The following is an 18,788-nucleotide window of genomic DNA, read 5'->3' on the forward strand; positions in this document are numbered from 1 at the left end:
AACTGTGTTCCTGGCTTCTGATGGTGAGAGTGTGTGTGTGTGTGTGTGTGTGTGTGTGTGAGAGAGAGAGAGAGAGAGAGAGAGAAAGAGAGAGACAGAATCTGTGCCGGTGTAGATTGTGTTGCATCTTCTTGTATTTCATGCCTCAGATCTGAACCTGTGACCTTAGCTGTCAAAATCATTTTACCAGACGGTGCCACTTTCCGTTACCCACACTATAACCGGGTCGGTTTAGCCTCGGCCTTGATTATAACCAGTCTTATTAGCTGTGCTGGATGGACGGTTTCCTTTCTGTCACTTTTCACGTTCATGAAAAGTTAGAAGGATTTAGTTCATCATCGGTACTGCTGATCTGGATCTGATTTCATTATTCTGCATTACTGATCCAGTAATGCAAATCTGGTTTAAGTAGCCAGGTTCAAACCACCTCGGAATGTGGTTAGAGTCAGATTTGCACAAAAAAGATGAAATAAAATTCGTTTTTTTGTTGTTTTTAATCATCTACGGCTGTTAAAGAGTGACTGTTCACACATCTCAGTTCTCTAATACTGTACCAACCCCCATGGGGAAACTGCTTCAGGACAATAAATAGACGTATAATAAATTCTCCACATAAAGACACGCGGTGTGGCTGAAGTTGTGGCCAGTGTTTTACGTCCCATCGGCTCAGTTTATTAAATACGAGCAGACCTGTAATATAAACCGATGAGTGCTCAGTCTTCTCTCCAGTTCTCTCTGGGTCACTTCATCCATACATCCAGTTTGGAGGATAGCTGATAGTATATGGAGCTAGAACAGTCTCATAATTCGCAAATGCACACAGCGTTTCACAAATGCACAGGACAAAATTCACAAATGCACACACCGATTCGCAAATGCACACACCGTTTCACCGTTGAACGGCCCGACAAACCATCTCTGATCGCGCTGTTTTCTTTACCGGGATCACAAGAAAAGCAGAGCAGTGATCTCCTCTCCATCCCGTGTTGCTGTTTATTTATCTTTACTCCACCAACTCGAAATATTAATCACTTTTCTAAGCAAACGGCACTAACGCAGTTCAAACAGCAGGTGTATCCGCCCCTTTAATCTAATTTGTTTATGAGTAAATCGTCCCCCACGTGGGGTGCGCTCTTATGATTGGCTGGAACAAAGGAAGACATCTGATTGGTTGCTTCTGTGTTAAAAAAAAACTTATTTGTGGATCAAGTCACGTCAGAGGAGTCTCAAAAGTCACACGCAAATCCAGCGCAGCTCATAGACAAAAAAACGTTTGTAAATCAGGTTATATTTGTGTGCGCATCAAAAATACATTTGTATATCTTGTCCTACGCACGTGTGAATTGTTCTGTGCATGTGTGAAACGGTGTGTGCATTTGTGAATTATGAAACTGTTCTAGCTCCATAGATAGTAATGTTGGGCTGTAATTCAGAACCGTGAGAGCGGTTTCTTTATGAAGAGACTTCAGCAGCATTATAAATAGCTAAATTACATTTTTAATATTCATGTGTAAGCCGGGTTTTAGTCTCATAACTTTATTTAGGAGAACTAACAATAATCGTGGTGTTTTATTTTCTTGTTGCTTTGATTTCAGGACATCCTCATCAACTGTCGAAGAGCAGCCACCTCCATATCCATCTCTCCTCTGGTGCCGTACTATCTGGCCGTCGGGTGCTCAGACAGCTCAGTACGGATATACGACCGACGCATGCTGGGTACCAGAGCCACAGGTGAACCTTTTTAAAATAGATTTATGCCCCTAAAAAGCCGGTGGTGAAAACCTGAATGGGTTCCCATCCTGCTTTGCCTTTATTTATTTCTATTTTTCCTGTGCATCTTGGCTCCTTTTGAAATGATTTTTCACTCGAGAGGTAACTTCAGTCTGATTCCTTTGACTGAGGGACATACAACATCTAATAATAATTCAATATCGCTTCCTTTTTCCTTTTTTTTTTTTTAAAGTAAAATGAGTAAATAAATAAATAAAAACAACTGGATAGCATACACAAATAACCAGTACTCGAGTTGTAAAAAGAAATCAGGGGGGGGTGGTGGATTTTATCATATGGGGACAGATAATTTGTGCTGATTACAAATAATATAATATATTACAAATAATAGCACTGACCAAAACACCTGCAGAAATACTGCAGGAATGACTAGCAGCAGTTAAATGCAGCCTTCTGTAAGCTTTAAATATCCACTGGGCTTACATCAAATACATCAAAACACAACAATAAAAAACAGTTTTCTGAACTTATCAATATGATTCTGTCCTTCACAGGATAAGTAAAATGGATCACTGCAAAAACTCAAAATCTTGACAAGAATATTTGTCTTATTTCTAGTTAAAATGTCTCATTTTAGTAAAAAAATCTCATTACACTTAAAACAAGATTCATCACTGGAAAAAACAACAATTTTCACCTGTTTTAAGTAGATTTTCACTTGAAATAAATAGAAAAATCTGCCAATGGAACAAGATTTTTTTGCTTGTAATGAGAAGATAAATCTTGTCCCACTGGCAGATTTTTTTCTACTTATTTCAAGTGAAAATGTACTTGAAACAGGTGAAAATTGTCAAATAAGTTATTTTTCTGGTGTTATTTTTCTGGTGATGACTCTAAATGTTGAAATAGCAGTAAAACCACATTCATTGATGAAATGACATAAGGGATGGAAAGGAGGGATGGCAGTTTTACAGGGGGGGTGATTTTGACCGTTTTTATTTCAGGGGGGGATGCCATCCCCCCTCAACTCGAGTACTGCAAATAACTTAGTAAATTAATACACAAGAGTAAAAACAGGCAACTGCACACACATTTATACTTAAACCTCCACCCTCATACACATGCATACACACACATACTGTATGCTCAAGTTAAGATGGAGGTATATGTAGCCTATGTATAAAGATAACGTATCAAACAGAGTAAGTGAATATAGAGCAGACCAGAAATGAATCTGCCAAAAGCAAGGTAAATTAAAGATCCACATAATTGTAATATTAAAAATATGGCTTCCTTTTTCATGCTCAGGTAACTACATGGGCCGGGGAACGACGGGCATGTGTGTGCGGTTCGTTCCCACCCACCTCTCCAACAAGTCCTGCAGGGTGACGTCTCTGTGCTACAGCGAGGACGGTCAGGAGGTGCTGGTCAGCTACTCCTCCGACTACATCTACCTGTTTGATCCCAAAGACGACCAGGCCAGAGAGCTCAAGGGCCCGTCGGAGGAGAGGAGGGAGGAGGTGAGGTCACCCGGGACCCCAAAAACAACACAAAGCTTGTTGTTGATCACATTTGAATGATCTGGTTTCCATCAGGGTAAAAATAAACACATAAATAATCTCCAACTGGGAACAGTTTGGGGAGATGGTTTGGAAATATGATGAGGGGTTGTGTGTAGTTTTGTTTTTATCAGCCTGTTTCAATTTTAGTTTTAGTCTAGTCTTTGGGTCAAGCTATCATTTTAGTTTTTATTAGTTTTAGTCACGTTCATTCTCCTTTTAGTCGTGTCAAGTCGACTATAAGTCTGAGCATTTTAGTCAGAATTGTCCAGGACCATTTTAGTCTCGTTTTAGTCAAAGATTGTATTTAGCCAAACCCATTTTACAATTCTAACAAGGTTATCTTATTATTATATTATTGTTACCTTATGGACTCAAGAATACATTCATTCCAGATACAGAAGACGCTCTAATTTGAGTTTACAACATATTTATTTTTCTGCATTTCTCCCCGTCTTTTTCTTTTTCAACAACACATTGGGTTTTCTTTTCCACATCTATGTAGGAAAGTGTATCCAAAGATGGTTCTTCTTCTTCTTCTCCCCCCCAGAGCAGATCCCCATGTTTCTTTATGTAACTTTGTTTTTAATTTACGTGAACCTAGAGCTCTGCGTTAACGGCATCAGCCTCTAACTCTGCAGCTGCATCTTCTGGATCTGATTCCCCGCGGGCCGCGACTGGGATTGAAGACGTGACGCCACCCAGCAGCAGAACTAAACCAGAGGAAACTACTGAAAACATGGACATTTTGATCTTTGTTAGAACATTTTGTCTCGTTTCGGTCAACGAAAATGAAGACAAATTTTAGCAGAGTTTTTATTTTGTAATCTACATTTTAGTCTTGTTTTTATTCGTCTACGATATTGCATTAATATATTTAATTATCGTTATTGTCACATGACCAGCATTTTCGTGGCATCTCGTCTCGTTTTCCTCAGGTGATAAAGGTTAGTTGAGGACGATCTTTAGTCATAATTTTCGTTGACGAAAGCAACTGTAGTTGTGTGTTTGGGTCTGCACTCGGGTCTGAATCTGCTGGGTCACTGTGCCAGGCTCAGAGCTGTGTGGAGATGCAACACACATTCCTTTCCAAATACAGCGAGCGTCCGACACGGCCAGCGTTCCACCCTCCGCTAAAATAGTTCAGGCTGAGGTGTAGAGGGTGGGCTGCCAGGGAGAGGCTCGTTCCCCTCCCCTGTTTCCCCTCGTCCGCCACCTCTGACCACACCTGTCAGTTTCTTCCTGCCCGCATCCGTCCCGACCGCAGCCACCTGTCCAGACGCGGTGACGTTTCCTGTGACGGCTCCTCCACAAAAGCCCCGTTTCTGTATTTCTGGCTCCCGGCCTGTTGCACTGCAGAGAGAGCTGGGGTGGGGGTGGGGGTTTAGAGAGGACACCGACAGACACGGGCAGTGTTTCGTTTTGGCAGGGGAGTTATTTTTGACCATGCTTTGACTGACAAACTGCTAATCTCTCCGCGTGTGCGTGTTTCCACAGCTGAGGCAGCCTCCAGTGAAGCGACTCCGTCTGCGAGGGGACTGGTCTGACACCGGACCCCGAGCCCGTCCTGAGAGCGAGAGGGAGAGGGATGGTAAGATCACAGCATGTCCCAGCGCCCGTTTAGAGCAGAGGTGACACATTCTAGTGGCAGCCTTATTTACAGTAATCCCCTTACGTTTACTCCCCTATTTTCATATTCTCAGTCCTTTTCAAAATAAAAGCATGACGCTGGTTTGAAGGCACACTTGACTGCAATTTATCAACAATAACATAATATTTTGTTGTGGTGCAGATGAAGACAAAGGGACCTCAGATGGTGTAAATCAAAAACATTTTATTACTTTTTAAAGTTAAAATGACAAAATATTTGGGAACCGGTTGATCGTTGAGACATCTGACTTTCAGAATAAAAGCAGACTAAATCATCCGGTCTTATTTAGCGCCGATCAGCTGGTGATGGTGAGGTTTTTTCATTGAATACAGTTGATGATTAAGAACATTAATCTTGTACCGCTGTGTCAGGAGGCAACAATGGTCAGGGAACCAGCACATGTAGGCCTTCAGTCCAAATACAAGCCGTCAGGGCCAGCAAGGCCTTCTCTGCTGGCCTAACATAACCAGAAATCATGATCAATTATGATAAAGGTTCATTTCATTTTTAATTTATTTTTAATTTTAAGTAAAATGTATGTATATAGCACCTTTCACAGACAACGGAATGTCACAAGGAGCTTCACAAAAAATAAAACATCAATAATAACACGAATAAAACACTACAATAAAAGTAGAAATACGATAATTTTAATTTAATCTAAATATCAAAAAGTATTCATATTCTCTTCATGTCATATTTTGCTCCTTCCAGTGCTGTTGTTTTTAGGTTAGAGTTCAGAATTTAGCTATCTTATCTTATCAGATCTTAATCTGCCCGGGCCTGCAGAATTAACATTGCGGGCGTCTGTGCACTGTAACAGGCAAATACAGTTGATTGATAGTTGCAATAGCCAATCAGATCGGGAGTTGTCAGTAAGGCCGTCTAGCTGGCCTCACATTGAACGTGACAAATACACGCCCTGTGATTGGATATTGATACGCACTAGTTTGAGCCACGGCACTGCGATGCAGATCAATAGTCAACATTTTATTTATTTTTTCACGTTTAATATGTTTTTATAATGTATTTAGTTCATATCAAAACCATTATCACTAACTAAAATGGAACAAAAATATTTTGCCCTTCTGCAATGTAAATAAATAATCTGGCGCATTGGCGGCGCTGTGTCACAGAAAGTCATGATGCGTCATGTTTTGACAAGAAAAAAAGTTTTTTCCACAGAGAGACTTGTTTATTGTGTTGATGTCGCCGATGTCTGGCCGTCTTGTTAGTGTCTTTCTGATATTAAACTGCGATTTTGCAATTTATTGTTCAATCTTGTTAAAGCTTTCATATTCTTTGTGGACTCATTTAATAAAACGTTTTGGATAAATAATACATTTTTATAAGTCAATTTTACCAGCAACAGCAGGCCAGAACCCTATAGGCCAGTTTTCTCATCATTGATAATTTTAAAGACCCTTTTATTTTGAAGTTTTGGCCGTAGCATACCAGAAGTGTTTTAATTGCTGATTCAGGTTTGTTGATTTTTAAAATGCGCCACATAATGGCCTGTTTTGTAGACAACTGAGGTGAATCAACACTTCGTAGTGCTTAAGTGTGTTTCTAATTACTCTCCAGTCCTGGTGTGATAAATGCTGCATGATCAAAGGTATTTATTGGCTAAGCTGAACATCACTGAAGGCCTAAGTGTGAAATGCACCGCCCGCCACCGCCTTAAGTTATAGTCATGTCTTCATGTTATCCATGACACTGATTATGGATTATAGCAATGTTTTTAATACTGTAAGCTGCTATTCTTTCCTGAAACGTAGTCATGCATAAAATATGAGCACAGAGCAGCATATATATTTCTGGTGAATAAGAAAACCTTTGACGAGCTGAAGCTGCTTTTGTCCCTTGTTCCAGGAGAACAAAGCCCAAACGTGTCCCTGATGCAGCGGATGTCGGACATGCTGTCCCGCTGGTTTGAGGAGGCCAGCGAGGCCCAGAACAGCAGAGGAACCCGGCCTCAGGCCCGACCCAGAGGTGAGGCTCCGGCAGCAGGGTGGAAAAGTCCTTGGATTTATTAGATATTTAAATATCTGTTTGCTTTGAAGTCAATAAGGCCACGTTTACACATAGCCGGGTATTTACAAAAACGGATATCGGATATCCCTCTACGTTTTGAAAAATATCCTCGTTTACACAAACCCGCATGAATAGCTGTTAAGGTGCTATGAGCATCCAAACCTGCAGGGGGCAGTGTAACGAGAAGCGTAAAGTCATGCTAGCCAATCAGAATCCTGGAAAAAAATGTCAACAAATGACACGTTTGAAGCCTGAATAATATGGTTCCGAGTTAAATCGACAGCGTTGGGCCGCTCGGTGGCGCAGTGGGTTAATCAAGCGGCTCATATACTGAGGCTACAGTCCTCCTGCAGCGGTCGCAGGTTCAAATCCCGGCCTGCGCACCTTTGCTGCATGTCATCCCCATTCTCTCTCTCTACCCCTTTCCAATCTGCAACTTCAATAAAGGGCCACTAGAGCCCAAAAATAAAAATAAAAAATCGACGGCGTAGCCTACGTACGGTGCGCGTGGCCGCATACCCTACGCCGTAGGCTCTGCGTTGGTGTAACGCGGAACCATAAATCAGCCTCGACTGCAGTTACTTCCAAGACGGAACGAGAGTCTTTCGTTTGGAGTGACAGAGAAGTGGAGTTACTTTTAAGTGTGACTTTAGAATATAAAACAGGTAAAATACAAGAAAATATTGACGTGGCCAAACAAATTGTAAACACAGGTCGCACACATGACGCTGGTGACGTTTCTGTTGCATAATGTGACGTTCCGAAGCCTAAATCTCCGTTTCCCTCAGTTTACAAGCAAACGTGAAGACAGAGTTTTTGCAAATCTCCACTTTGGCCGGAGTTTTCAGAAATGATCGTTTTTGGAGACTTTGAGCTTCGTTTTCGTGTAAACGAACCGCCAAAACGCATGAAAACGCCACCGTTTTTGCTCCGTGTAAACGGGGCCTAAGATTGTGATGTAAAAGATTTAATGTATTTCTTTTAATTTTAACTGCTTCATTTTGTTGTTTAGGCACAGCCATCCGACCCGAGGGAGTGTTAAACACTCCCGCCGCCCCAACAGCAGACTCCAGCCAGGGGTCAAGCGCCCCCGAGAGGAGCACCGGGGCGGACACCGCGGAGGGAGCCGCCAGTCCCGCCGAAGCTGCCGCCACGCCTAAACCCGCCTCCTCTTCCTCCTCAGGATCATCGTCCACCACAGTCGCGGCAACTCCCACCGCCAGCTCCTCTTCAACGGAGAGCTCAGTCCCTTCCTCGTCCCCCACCACAACCTCCCCCTCCGGCTCGGAGCCGAGGAGTCAGCCCAGCACGACGGCGACGCCCACAACCAGTGCCACGCCCACGTCTGAACCTGCCCTCTCAGGTGAGTCGTGATCGACAGGAGTCATAATTCTGTATTTTAGTCTTCAGTCCAGGGAGTGTGTGTGTGTGTCTGTGTGTATGTGTTTGTGTGTTAGACTTGTAGTCAAGACCGCCAAAACCGAGACCAAGACACTACCAGGACCAGAGAGTATCAAGACCAAGACTAGTTTAGCTCAAGACCGAGACCAAAAACTAACCTAGTAATTTGATCATCTTGTGTGAGTTGTAGAACATCAGCAGCATCCTGGTTTGGCTAGTTTCCATATGAGCTTGTATTCAACTGCAGCACAATAACACAGAGAAGTGGATGATGATGTTGAACTCACTAGAAATGTTTTCATCCATCAGCTGAGATCAGATATGTGTGGCGACTGCACTACCGCTATTTCTACACTATTGGAGGATTGACTCCAGTGCTTTTAAGGGTTGACACGACTACTAACTAGTCCCCAAGTCCTCCAGCTCCAACACCCCCCTCCACCTCAGAAAAGTAATGAATAGTAAATGTAATCATGTTATTGATTGGTAACAATTGAAGGGGGCGTATAATGAAATAAAAAAAAACCAAACAAACAAAAAAACTGGCTGCCTGGATTTTATACGTTACAAATCCCTTCGAGACTGATAGAATAGAATAGAAGACTTTATTGATCTCCCAGAGGAGAAATTCAGTCGTGCAGCAGCCAAAACACACACACGCTCTATACAAAAAATATAAAATAGAAATAACCAATAAATAGTTAAATAATAAAAAAGAGCAATATAAAAAGTAGAAAAAGAGTATGTACAAGAGAGAAAAAAAAAATAGTAAACACCAAAAAAAAAACGGATAATATTTACAAAATATTTACAAATATTTTCCAAAATATGTGATGTATTTAGCGGTTATTGCACTTACAAAGAGACAGGTTTATTTTTATTTGATCGACGAGTCCGAGACCAAAGACTGAGACAAGACCAAAGACTGGCGAGACCGAGATAAGACCAAGACCACAAAAAAGTGGTCTTGAGACCAAGACCGGTGTCTAGAACTACAAGTCTAGTGTGTGTGTGTGTGTGTGAGTGTGTGTTGGAGCCGCTCCAGCAGCAGCTGTCCATCACTCTCTCATCCCTTCAGCATCCCGTCGTCGTCCTCCTCATCGATCCTCCTCTTCCTCCTCACTGTTCATTCATTCCCTCTCTTCCTCTGCCTCCTCTCCGTCAGAGTATGGCCCCCACCGGTTGCCCATAAGTTTAGTGTGTAGGCGTTTGCAGCGGCTGCTCCGGCTGGCCGACCCCCCCGGACAGGGTCAGCGCGCCGCCCCGTCCTCCTCCCCGGCGGCGTTTGAGAGACGGCCACAAAGAAGCGCTAACGCTGCCGCCACCGCTGTCGCCAAGCAACCGTGTACAGGTTACACCCCCGCCCCCCCCTGCAGCGACCCTTCCCTCCGGGCTGTGTGGCTGACCCCCCCCCCCCGTAATGCTTCATGCACTAACTGACCCCCCGCTGCTCGGCCCCCCTCACTAACACTCACCTGCTGCTGAGTGTCTCACCTGCAGACTCACCTGTGGGAGCGGCAGCAGCAGGTGTGGATCCTCGTCGTGGTTCGTGTGATGAAGTGACTAGTTTCCTAATCCTGGATGTGCAGAGTTTCTTTACTATATTTTAATCTGCTAACGGTTGAAAATAAACCCCCTTTCAGACATGGTTCATTGTTTGTGCTCAAGTTAGTGAACTCTGTTGTTTTGTTTGTTAGTTGGAGACTTGAGGTTCTCGTGAACGAATCTCTACACATCATTCATGCATGAGTCCATCCGCTTTATGTCTGTTTCTCTTACTTTCTTTCTCCTTTTTATCTCTTTTTTTTTCTCTTCCTTTCTCTTTATTTTTCTCTATTTTTTCTTCCTTTCTCTCTTTCTCTCACTTTCTTTCTTTCTCTCTTTTTCTCTTTCTCTCACTTTCTTTCTTTCTTTCTTTCTTTCTTTCTCTCTTTCTTTCTTTCTTTCTTTCTTTCTTTCTCTCTTTTCTCTCACTTTCTTCCGTCCACCTTTCTTTCTTTCTTTCTTTCTTTCTTTCTTTCTTTCTTTCTTTCTTTCTTTCTTTCTTTCTTTCTTTCTTTCTTTCTTTCTTTCTTTCTTTTCATTCTGCCTCCCATTTTTTTCTTCTTTCTTTCATCCATCTTTCCTTTTCTTCTTTTTATACTCCATCCGGTCTTTCTCATTCAGTCTCTTTTATACTTCCATCAACCAACAGTATAATGTTTGGACCAAGCGTGGGTACTATCTGATCTGAAGATGTTACCATGACAACCTCAGACACACTTTTTATCCATCAACTCTCTTATGTGATCAGACAGCAGAAGCACGTATGACTGACTACACACACACACACACACACACACACACACACACACACACACACACACACACACACACACACACACACACACACACACACACACACACACACACACACACACTTATGACTGACTGCAGAGTCGTCAACGTGCACGTGAACCATCTCTGCCGCCAGGTTAAATCCCAGCTGTTGCTGATCATCGATGACGTAACTGGATTACATCAGTGATTGTTGACGTCTCAGCCGCTGGTGCACGATTGCCGCGTTGTCCGTCGACAACAACAGAGACTTAGGTTGATGAAACTACTTTTATTTGTGTTTTTGACCAAGAAAAATACATGAAAGAATTTTATTGGTTGCAAAACCTCTAGAACATCAGCATTGTTTGTCCAGACACCGGTGACATAAAGCACTAGACTTGTTGTATAAAAATATGTCAGGAGGCGTTGTGGATGCGTCTCTGTTTTAAATATTTACTGAAGTCAGAGCAGCTCACATGATGAATATCTATAATCTTAAACAGTTCAGGTTGATGTCATTGACTGCTACTCTGGTGTTTTTCTGCTGTGAACAGAATAAAGTATAAAGTAATTCTGACTTGAGCGACAGAAATGTTGCTGCTTTTATCAAATTAAGATTTCAGCTCAGCTTTAATGATTGCGGAGGATTCAAACTGCTAACTTTATAAAGTTCATATAATAAGGCATCATGTCTGAAAGGGACTTTAATAGTCATCGTTTGTTTTTATTAAAATCATGAAGAGCAGAATCATTCAGTTTCTGTTTGTCACGACTCATAAGTTGTTTTTTTTAATTTACTAATAATACATGGTTTTGAAGTGTGTGTGAGAATAAGCTCATAAGCAACAACAACTTGTGCTTTTGTGTTTTTTTTTTTTTTTAAGAACTAATTTTAAAATTTGACATAACTTTGTCTGTAGAGCCTCATCTCCTGGTCTTCATTCAGATTTACTCAACTCTCATTTTTGCGTTAACGAAGACGCAGCCGCACCTTTTTGCAGAATGAGCTTGGATTTATATTTTCTAACATGACTTGAAGTTTTTAACCCCTCAAGCGCCTCAGTTTTGATCTGTGTTGAATGTTGAGTCGGTCTCATTTGTGTTCCAGATTCCCCCTCGTCTGTGGTAAACAAACAGCTGGGATCCATGACTCTTGATGAACAGCAGGGTGCGTCCCCTCCCCCAAAACCCCCCAGTTGTTTATCCTCTTCACCCTCTGTCCTAAACAGAAACTTCTCATCATGCTGTCCCTTTCCAGAGTTTGTCCTCAGCTATTTTACCGCTTTCGCTTTCTCTGTTTCACCACTTTGCTGTTAACTAACATCTGAGTTACTGAAGGATCAGCTGACACTGATAACTGACACCAGTTCATGTACATATATCATATCATCATATATCATATAGTATTAGATATATCTCATATTTCATATAATTTTCATGATTTTATATTCTAGTTATAAAGCAAAAACTCACCAAAGCCTTATTCATAACCCAGCTAAGAGACTCTTGCCTTCTTTTTTTAATTAAGACAATTAATACATTTATTAATTGGTGAACTAAATATTTAACTATAAAACTTAACTTAATTTTGTACCAAAAAGCTAAAATAAGATAACTTAATCAGATGTTCAAATAAAACATGTGAAAAAAGCAAAACAAACTCAAATATGACAAAATAATTAGACCTTTAAGACAATTAATAATCTATACTGCGGACTTTGAATCTCTTATGGTTGTTCTTAAATAGGTAAGTTATTACTAACGTATTCTTAAAAAAGTAAGTTAAGTTAAGCAAAAACAGCAGTGACCTTCGAGTGAAACTAGAGGGAGCAGATTCCTTTACCAGAAAATCACCGTCATTCTCTTCCTTCTTGTTTGTTTATAAATACAGTCGTTTTTATCCTTCTTTTTTGTTCAGCTCAATTCATATAAAAAACAAACTTTATTAAGCCCCGAAGAGAAATTATTTGTGTGTAAATAAAATAATAACAATGATAAAAGGATGTATTTAAGTAAACAGAATAATAAATATAATATTAGAAAAAAAAATCAGAAATAAATGTCCCATTTGAATAAAGTTTTTTTTTTTTTTAAATAAATCAAATAATACATTTTCCCTATTATAATGCAGGGAATTATTTTCCTCAAACTGATCAAAATGTTTGAAAGTAAATTTTAAAGTTTACAATGCACAATTGTGACTCAAAATTAAAGTATTTTAATGCTGTTTTTCTTTTGTTTTGACTTCCCATCAACATTTTACACACACGTCAGAAACTTACTGTGAACCTGCTTCACTCCCAGTTCAGCTGTGGAACTCAGTCATCAAATCCATTTCATCCAAACAAGAACCCTGTTAGTTCCCCTGACACCTAATCTTCGTAGGAACTGCTCTCTGTTGTTGTCGTTGTTGCGTGTAAACAAGCAGCGGACTTGTTTCAGGATCCTTCAGGGGCTTTTCCTCGTGTGTCTTGCTGCTGTTGTCTTTGACGGCCGTCGTGTCTCTCAACAGTCTGTCCTCTTCGTCTCTCTCAACTCGTGCTGCATGTTCCCATTTCTGTGTTGCTAATGAGCGGCAACACAAGGTTGCACATTTCCATTGTGCTTTTGCACAACTCCACGCTGCAAATAACAGAAGGAAAACTAACTTTTAATGGACATATTTTGCAGCAGCACTAGTAAACCCACCTTGCTTGCTTGTGTCCCTCTTCCTGCTGCAGGAGCTGCAGGAGCTGCAGGAGCTGCAGGAGCTGCAGGAGCTGCAGGAGCCGCAGGTTCATCTCACGACGACTCCCCTCCTGCAGCAGCGGCCAGCAGCCCTCCCACCTCCTCATCCTCCATCTCCTCCACCTCCTCCTCCACCCTTGCAACCAGCAGCCGGTCAAGTGCGGCGGAGCCCGTCCTCAGCTTGCACTACAGCTCGGAGGGAACCACCACAAGCACCATAAAGCTGGACTTCACAGATGAGTGGTGAGCAGAAGGCATTCGTCCGTCCAAAAAAAATTTTTTTTTTCAGCATTCAAGGTCTTTCACAACCCAAAATTGGAAAAATTTGCAATGGCATGGAAATAAAAACCAAACTTCCCATTAACATCAACTTCATTACAGTTATACATCAGGGGGAGTTTTCCTGTTCCTGTTGTGGGATCAGTTTCTTGGGCAGGAAGGAATGTTAATGTGATTGGCTTTGATGCACCGAACCGTTTTAGGTGTCCTTCCTCACACGGCTCTATTTATAGCCGGTTCACTATAATTCACGCAGCCTGACGCTGCCGAGCAAAACGTAAGATGGATCCAACACGGATGCTTGAGTTATAAAGCGTAAGAAGAGTCTCTCAAGGTTGTCCGTGTCTGGTTGAGTGAGATCAGAGATCACGGGGGCGTCCGGCCGACACTCGGGCATTTCCCCTTCACACACAGACATTTATCCTGATGCCTTGAATGAGGATCATTGTTTTTAAAGTATTTCAACCATTTTTGCAAACTGAAGATCAGATTCATTCAGTTTTTCACCGTTTTACGACTGAATTTATCATCACCAATTAAGTTATTTATCTGTGTATTTTACGGTACATTTAGACCAGAATAAAATGTGTCGGAGGAGCAAAGATGGATGTATATTAACGGATGAGGTGAAGTTGACGAGACAAATCCTGAAAATTGTTGGGTTCATGTTAATATTAGTAAATATTAGCATCATCTCTCTTTTTTTTTTTGCATTTTTCATGTCATCATAACTCTTCTGATTTGCGTTTGTATTTCGGAGTGGGACAGGAAACCTGGATGGCAGCATGTTTATTTACTAAATTTACTAAATCTTGTGAATGTGAGTTATCCATGTTTAGATGGCTCTCATATCAGTAACCGGGCCTTCATCAGAAACTGGACGGTCTGTCTTCAAGTGGGAGGATGCAGTGCCTAATTTTTCATTATATTCATATTTTTGATGGTCACACTGCCCAAATGGACCAAATGCAGGACACGCATGGACTTTTTTCTTTTTTTTTGAGCTACATGAGGTTCCTTCAACTTATTTTGCCCCAGAAAGAAAAGACTTTCAACATTGACTTGTATTTAGCTAATATCTGATGTGGTCCAGATTTAGTCTGGAAAAAAAAAAAAAAGACAACCAGAATTGGTCTGATGTGCCAAAAATGAAGCTTTTTACGGGTCACTTTTCAGAATCAGAAATCAGAATCAGAAAAGGGTTTATTGCCAAGTTTGTTAAACACACACAAGGAATTTGTTGTGGTGATTGGTGCAATACAATACAAATATTAAAGCAAATATATAAGAGATAAAATGTATAAATAGAAATGTACAATATGAGGTTTTTAAAGTGCCGGATATGAGTCTGTACAAAAGTTACAGTTAAGTTAAAAAGTTAAGTTTTCCACCAAATTGTGGGATTCATGACAATTTTCCACATGACAGGTTGAGGGATTGATTTTTGATTTATTTATTTGCACATTTTTGAAAGAAAAAAAGAAAAAAACACAATGGAATGCTTTTAGAGAAAATAAAAAATAAAAAAAAATAAATAAAAAAAACAACATACAAGAAAATATGCTGGAGAGGTCAGAAACCATCTCCCCTCTATGATACACTTCAGACAGTAAAACAAGAAATACTTTAGAAAAAAAACACAAGATGATTAAATAATAGTTCAAATAGACATCATAAAAAATATGATAAAAGGAGCAGAATGTATCATAAAACAAAGAGCATCTGACTGGATATATAGTATATACAGCATACTGGTATGTACGGGATCAATCCAGTGACCTACTAGTTGCAGAGTGAACATCTTTTCCCCCCCTTAGTTTTGTTGAGTCTTCACTTTGAGCAGCATTTTATTTACATTTGCAAATCGTTCTCATAACTTGTATCTGTATTCAAAGATTAACATAATTTCAAATGCCGATTTTGTGTATAAATATAAAATGATCCACTTTCATAAACGATGGCCTTTTATGAGCTCGGTAACTGTTTCTTATCTGCCTGCAGGAGCAGCAGCACATCCACCTCGCTGGGCAGCACCAACCCCAAAACGCTGGCGACCGCGGCGCCACCGAGCAAAGAGAGTCTGTCCACGGAGAGCTTGGTATCAGAACCGGGTGAGCTATCTCTCTTAACTTAAAGGAGACCTATTATGAAAAACACATTTTCTCTTGCTTTAATATATAATCAGTGCCTCAGCCTGCCAACTCAGGAGGAAAGCAACCAAGTTCTGCAGTGTCTGTACAGCCGCCCGGCCTGATGTGGCTTCTACGAGCCGTTCAGATTCTGCTCCCGTCGTTACGTAACGACGGGAGCGATTTACATCGGTTGGCCTCCGATGCGTGAAACCACAACTAACTCTGGCCGGAACAACAACAAAACAACTCCGCCGGCAGAGCTTCCGCCATTGTTTCGTAGCGGTGTATCGTGATGGCGTCTGTTCGAGCTAGACATGCGAATAGCTCAGTTGTTGGTTGTAAAAACCAACACAAATGTCTGTATTCTGTCTTTGTGCCCTCCACTGCTACGCGTCATTCAGGCAGCCAATCAGCACAGAGCCTCATTATCATAGCCCCGCCCACTCAGAATCCCGCATAGGGGTCAATGATGACGAAAAACTGATTTTTTTTTTTTCAATTCAAAAAAGGTTTAAATGGATAAGAAAATACCATATATATGACCTACCTGTCCCATATATGGACTCACTTGAATTTTACAAAAAATACTAGTTATTTGGGATTTTGTTGTTGTTTTAAGCGTTAAAATGTCATGTGGTGCGACCGTCCGACCATCCGAAAACTTTTTTTGAAATCACTCTAAATGTTTTTAAATCAATCTTCTGCCCTATCTGGCATAATCTCCGAAGTATCTTGTAGTGTGTAAGATTGAAACACATTTGTATTTATATTTCCATCATAATATACAAACAAAGTTTGACTGATGACGTCCATTTTATGAAATATCATGTGGCGCAACCATTAAAAAAACAACAATTTTTGGATAATACTGAAAACTTGTAAAAAAAAGATGTCAAGATGTTAAGTAAATGAATTTATTTTAATATGAATCATGGTTGCACCACATGACCTTTTTTAAGGCTAGTGCCAATTCATCTTGACAAAAAACTCAAAAAATTGACCTGTTGAAAATCCTTATTCGTCATTGACCCATAGATAATGAGGTTAGAGACTGGGATGCTAAAGACATGGCTCAGAGGCTGAATTTCTAATTTATTTTGCAAAAAAGCTTGTTTTTAAGACATTCGAGGCCTGTTTAAAATAGGTATTAGATGCCATAATAGGTCTCCTTTAACTTGTGAAGGTTACAAACGCTGGCGTCACATGTCTTTCATGTCCCTGCTCCTCAGGCCGCTCCGAGTCTTCCTCGCAGCAGAGTCTGCCAGCCGCCGCCGCTGCAGAGCCTCCGTGTGGCGCCTCCTGCTCCGGCGCCGTCAGCGGCCCGGCGGGCCCCTCCGACGGGACCAGCACGACGTCCTCGCCGCGGGACCGGGGCCAGCCCGAGGGGTCTGAGGACACGACCGGGGGCTGCAGGAGAGCAGAACCCTCTGGGGAGGGAGAGGAGGGCCCGACGCAGCCGGCGCCGAGCAACCAGGACTCGGACGACAGCGACGACGATCCCATTCTCATCCCGTCAACCAGGTTCAGAGGGCAAGGACAGAGGTGCGTTGGACGAGATGATCTCACGTTGCCCCACAAATAAGAACCCCGCCCTTCTTGTTTTCAACTGTGCACCTCCGAAGGGCGGGCGTTCTGATTTGAGTTCTGTGTGATGCCTTGCCACTGACTCTCTTACTACAAATATAGATTTAGTTCCCGAGGATCCGCAGTAGGAGATAGAATGATCAGGTAACGTGTTTTGCTCTGGACACTCGAGTGTGACGAGCTGCAAAGCTTAAAAACCCGACGGCAAGACATGTTGTGCAGTGTTGCAATAACCCGTTTTTGTGGTCTTGGCTTAGACGTCTCACTTTAACCGATAAAACACGGAGCTGAGTGGCTGCATGTGAGCACCGGCCGTAGCGTGTAGGCGGAAGCATCACAGCTGCATTTTCACTTTTTTGTTTGTATTTTCCACCACAAATACCGAGAACACGGAGGCTTTGTGCATGATGGAGCCCAAATTCAGAGTAGTGGGTTATAATAGGTAAGAGGTGCCTTTTAATGACTTGACTCGAGCCGGTTCTGTTGCCGGTTCCCGTCAACAGTAGCTGCTCTCCGGCTTCCAGCTTGTTTTTTATTTTAGCTTGTTAACGGTTTAAATCCAGAGGATACTTCAAGCATGTAGATGCAGCAGCGACAGCATGGGGTGTTCATGTTTACTCTGCCTCCCCCCCAGACGCTCAGCTGCAGCTCGGATCCAGGAGCTGTTTCGTCGGAGGAAAGAAAGAAGGGAGATGGAAGAGAGCGAGACCCAGAACATCAGGCGGCCCACGGTGAAAATGGTCTACAAGGGCCACCGTAACTCCCGGACGATGGTGAGCATCCGCCTGTTTGTTCAGAGTTAAAGCAGCACTACGTAACTTTTTCACCTTAATATAATATTTCCAGAGTCATTGTGATGGTACATCAACTTCCAACAGGTTTAATGAACCTCTGTCATGGTCTGAGGGATCTGTATCTCCTTCACTGGCACTATGTAACTTTGAGGAGCATGGTAGGAACCCTGCAACACTAAAAAACTACACAATTTTACGGATTTGACTTGCTTTATGGCATACGTCACTTCCCCCTCCTTCCCGATTCGTAGTCGAGACGAAAATGGGCGGGGCTTGGAGCGCAGAGCTCAGCAGAAGCTGGTGTCATGGCCCAAGCAGCGAAAAATCAGAAGAAAATAAAAGTTTTATCGGAGGAGGCGAAAAAATTTTCAGGGGAGAAATCAGATTCTGGCAGGCAATCACTTTTTGAAACGACACCGGCGTTCATTCGCTGGCCTGAGTTGTAAGACGAGGAGGGATGTCCGACCGATGGGGATTTATGGGGAAAAACAAGAGACAGAATTGTTATGATACAAATGTAAATGTAGAGTTCTATGTTCAATAAGAATAAAAATTTTAATGTTTTCACATTCGTCTT

General features: G+C 41.8%; 1 protein-coding gene across 4 annotated transcripts in view; it reads left to right on the forward strand.

Moving 5' to 3' along the window:
* dcaf6 (ddb1 and cul4 associated factor 6) overlaps positions 1-18,788 on the forward strand; it is a 34,843-nt gene that overhangs the window by 11,412 nt on the left and 4,643 nt on the right. The window contains exons 6-17 of one of the 4 annotated variants that reach the window (XM_061723329.1): positions 1,596-1,731; positions 3,040-3,251; positions 4,788-4,881; positions 6,814-6,933; positions 7,988-8,338; positions 9,542-9,727; positions 11,804-11,863; positions 13,416-13,665; positions 15,703-15,812; positions 17,063-17,375; positions 17,520-17,561; positions 18,052-18,190. In XM_061723329.1, the coding sequence (XP_061579313.1) occupies positions 1,596-1,731; positions 3,040-3,251; positions 4,788-4,881; positions 6,814-6,933; positions 7,988-8,338; positions 9,542-9,727; positions 11,804-11,863; positions 13,416-13,665; positions 15,703-15,812; positions 17,063-17,375; positions 17,520-17,561; positions 18,052-18,190 (2,013 nt within the window). The remainder of the gene's footprint in view (positions 1-1,595; positions 1,732-3,039; positions 3,252-4,787; positions 4,882-6,813; positions 6,934-7,987; positions 8,339-9,541; positions 9,728-11,803; positions 11,864-13,415; positions 13,666-15,702; positions 15,813-17,062; positions 17,376-17,519; positions 17,562-18,051; positions 18,191-18,788) is intronic. The other 3 variants (XM_061723330.1, XM_061723331.1, XM_061723332.1) reach the window with 3 other exon arrangements.

Source organism: Cololabis saira, chromosome 6, assembly GCF_033807715.1.
Source record: "Cololabis saira isolate AMF1-May2022 chromosome 6, fColSai1.1, whole genome shotgun sequence".
In the NCBI taxonomy this organism is placed as follows: Eukaryota; Metazoa; Chordata; class Actinopteri; order Beloniformes; family Belonidae; genus Cololabis; species Cololabis saira.